General features: G+C 41.7%; 2 protein-coding genes across 2 annotated transcripts in view; both read left to right on the top strand.

The window, feature by feature from the left end:
* Window positions 1-3,770, top strand: part of LOC106522354 (tripartite motif-containing protein 35) — a gene marked incomplete at its 3' end in the record, with an annotated part of 221,193 nt that overhangs the window by 50,340 nt on the left and 167,083 nt on the right.
* pxk (PX domain containing serine/threonine kinase) overlaps window positions 1-3,770 on the top strand; it is a gene marked incomplete at both ends in the record, with an annotated part of 16,848 nt that overhangs the window by 7,391 nt on the left and 5,687 nt on the right. Inside the window, 7 exon segments of the mRNA XM_014015327.1 lie at window positions 516-620; window positions 704-805; window positions 2,447-2,608; window positions 2,692-2,809; window positions 2,884-2,962; window positions 3,032-3,080; window positions 3,157-3,234. Of these exon segments, the coding sequence (XP_013870781.1) occupies window positions 516-620; window positions 704-805; window positions 2,447-2,608; window positions 2,692-2,809; window positions 2,884-2,962; window positions 3,032-3,080; window positions 3,157-3,234 (693 nt within the window).

Below are 3,770 nucleotides of genomic sequence, written 5' to 3'. Positions count from 1 at the left end.
TGGTTGTAATGTGACAAAATATGGAAAAGTTCAAGGGGTATGAATACTTTTGCAAACCACTGTATCTGATGATCGACTCTTTTAAATGAAACCAGAGAGCGTTGACAGAGAGGAGAAGGTAGAAATGACTCAGCCTGGAACTGAAAATATGGATGGAGGACAACAGGTTAGCTTGTTTGTCTCGCTAGCACCGAGCTAATACATATAACCCAATATAGCGTCAGTGCTAGCGCAAAGGCCAACAAGCTAAGCTGAGGTTCTTCTTCCATGAAGCAGCTCTGTTGTCCTCCATCCATATTTTCAGTTCTCTGGGGAAACCCTGAAAGTGCAAACCGTCAGAGCGTTTGGAGAATAAACTCTGGCTGCCTGGGAGCAAAGCAGGAAAGAAACATTTAAGCCTCGATAATGTTCTGCTTTGCTCCCAAAAACTGTTTTTTTAGAGGAAAAACTTTTCAAAGTTCCCGTTTTAAGTTATAGATAAATAATTTCCCTGTATATTTGGATAATTTCCCCAGACTCCGTATCTCTGTCCTCTGGTGTTCTCCAGCACCAGCGAGTCTTCGGCTCTGCTCATCCGATCGTTCAGCGAGAGCGGCTCTCTGAGAGACCACCTCTGTAAGGTGAGAGAGAGCAGCTTTAACGAGACGACCGCCCGCCTCGTCGGGTTTCTGAGGTCGCTCAAATCAAACCGTCATCTCTGCAGGTGAAGCCCCGAGAGAACTACCTGAAGAAATACAGCAACCCAAAGAAAAGCCAGGGCCTGGAGCTGGAGCGGATCAAACTGTACGGCCGGCAGATCCTGGAGGTAAACGCACAGAAAACACTCAAATCTGCAGCTTCAGTTTGTAAGTAAGTAAACTTTATTTATATAGCACTTTTCACAGGTCAGAAACCWCAAAGTGCTTTACAAGAAGACATAAAAACACAAGAAATAAAACAAGATCGATAAAACAAAACAAACATGTGATTAATATTACATGTTGGAAAAATATATATATTAAAAATAAATTAAAAGCCAATCTGAACAAATGTCTTCAGCTGCTTTTTGAAAATTTCAAGAGAATCAAGACATCGCAAATTTAGAGGCAGAGCGTTCCACAGCCTGGGGGCCACGACCCTAAAGGCTTTATCCCCTCTAGTCTTGAAATTAGTCTGTGGAACCATTAACAAGCTTTGACTGGAAGAAGATCTGAGGCTGTGAGAAGAGAAGTAGGGCTCTAAAAGGTCAGAGATATGGACTGGGGCTTTGACCACACAGGGCTCTAAAGGTAAGAACTAAAATTTTAAAATGAATTCTAAAATGTACCGGCAGCCAATGTAAAGAGATTAAAACTGGAGTTACGTGTTGTCTTTTCCGTGTGTTGGTTAAAAGCCTGGCAGCAGCTTTCTGGACTGTCTGCAAAACGGTCGAGGTCCTTCTTCAAACACGTGAAAAGACTGTTACAATAATCCAGTTGATGAAATAAAAGTGTGGATAATCATCTCCATTTCAGCTTTTGACACAAGAGACTTGAGCCTAGAAATATTTCTTAATTGAAAAAAGCAGTTTCAGGTGAGTCCACGAGAATGACACTGCATTGACCTGGCAGAGTCAAAAATAATACCAAGGTTTCTAAGGCTTGGTTTAACAGAGGAAACTAATACACCAAGGTGTTTCTTGATTGTCAGAAGCAATAATTAGGGTTTCAGTTTTATCACAATTAACCTACAGGAAGTTGTCACTGAGCCATTGTTTGATACTGGCAAAACAGTTTATCAAAGAGGACAACTTGCAGTATTCAGAAGGTCTGAATGAGTAATATAATTGAATGTCATCAGCATAGAAATGATAAGACTAGGGTTGGGCAATATTGGCAAAAAAATTAATCACGATTAATTGTGGTATTTAGCCGATAACGATTAATTTGATGATTAACCCCCTGGAGTCCCTGGACACCTTTATGTCCCAGTCACATAACCAATTTAGTGGGAAAGATTTGCTCTAAGTAAAAATCTGTTCCAAATTGTGTTAAAATTACAGACTTCAGGCTATACATCAAATTTTAAATTGTATTAATAAATTACAGAACCTTTTTTTTTTTTTGTCATATTTGAAGAAGAGAGGAGCACCGAGCGGAGTGACTGGAGACATCTCCAGTCAGTCTGCCTGGTTGCATTAATCGTATTAATCGTCAAGTGCCAAAAAATAATCGATTAATGTTTTTCTGATGATTAATCGCACACGATACGATTATGCCCAACCCTAGATAAGACACATGTGAAAACTGACTTATTATTTAGCCAAGGGGGAAAATATCCAAAAAAAAAAAGAATAGGTCCCAATACTGAGCCTTGAGGCACCCCACATAGCAGGCTCTTAGTTTGGAGATGAGCAGAAACTCAGAAATGAATGGGAGTCAATCCACGGTCCCCACGGGGATATAAAAACAAACCTGTGTGTGTTCAGGGTCTGAAGCTCCTCCATGACGGAGGCGTGTTCTTCGGCCACCTGCACGCCTCTAACGTGGTCGTGGAGGATGGCGTGTGTCGGCTGGCGGACGTGGAGAACGGCGTTCTGGGAGTTCCGTCCGTGCTGCGGCCGGCTTTCAGCCAGTTCAGGAAGATCAGCGTACGTAATCTGGATTAAACTAGCCTGGATTAGTTGAACCGGGCTGTTTGGAGGTGTAAAAATTAAACATTTTCAACCTGCAGAGCACCGAGAGCATCGACGTCTTCTGCTTCGGACATCTACTGTACGAGATGACGTACGGCCGACCCCCGGACGGCGTTCCCGTCGACCGGTTTCCCGCCGCCCCCTGCAGCTCCGTGGGTCCGTCTAATCCCAGGAACACATTTTGAAAAATAAAATCTGTCATTTCTTAAACACGTCTTGTTTGTGCTCAGTGTCGGTGCTGCAGTCCATCCTGTCCACAGAGGCCTGTAAGAGCGGGATGCCAACGGTGTCGGCGCTCATCCAGACGCCGTGAGTTTTTTAACGGAAACAAATCAAATGTGTCCTTTCAGAATAAAACTCTTGTGTTCCGTCCTGCAGGCTCTTCAGTGACGTCCACCTCAAACACTCAGAGAAGCTGCAGATCAAGGTGGGAGCATCGGCTCGCTCCAAAGTCAGAATCCAGGGATAAATGAGAACCCTAATCCCTCCTCTTTGTCTGACAGGTTCCCAGCAGGTTGAAAGAGGCGCTGAAGACGGCTAAGGGCAGTCTGGAAAACAGGCTTCATGAAGAACAGAGGATGGTTGGTCGTGTTTTTGTTTTTTATTTTTTAAATTGTGATATTTATGAACGTTGAGCTGCAACAAGTAGGGTTTTTGTCGAAGTTATGAACAGTTAATATCTTACTTGTTGCAGATAGCCCTTTGAACAAACTGACGAGCTAACAGTGAGTTTAACCAAATATAATTTTCTGACTTTGTAAACTAAAAACATAACTCTCCCTCAGCTGCTGCAGATATGTGACCCATCACATCGAAATGAGGATTAGGTTGAATTTGGTCAAAATGACCTCATCATATTTTCAGATTCTGGCTTTAAAAGCTACATTTTGATACTTGGATCATCCTGAAATCATTAGTAGGTCCAGAGATATTATTTAATTTGTCTTGTTGGTCACAATAATACATAAATATTTGGTCTAAATCCTGATTTTATGTCATTTTAATGAGGATTTTTTATGTCATTTTAAAAAAGAAACCTCAAATAGTATTTGAATATTGAGATTTCCCAGCTGGAAAGAAAAAAAACTTTAAAGGGATCCATTACCTTATATATATT

This window comes from Austrofundulus limnaeus, unplaced genomic scaffold (assembly GCF_001266775.1).
Source record: "Austrofundulus limnaeus strain Quisiro unplaced genomic scaffold, Austrofundulus_limnaeus-1.0 Scaffold127, whole genome shotgun sequence".
In the NCBI taxonomy this organism is placed as follows: Eukaryota; Metazoa; Chordata; class Actinopteri; order Cyprinodontiformes; family Rivulidae; genus Austrofundulus; species Austrofundulus limnaeus.
Note: the sequence above shows the minus strand (reverse complement) of the source record. Positions and strands in the feature narration are given on the sequence as shown.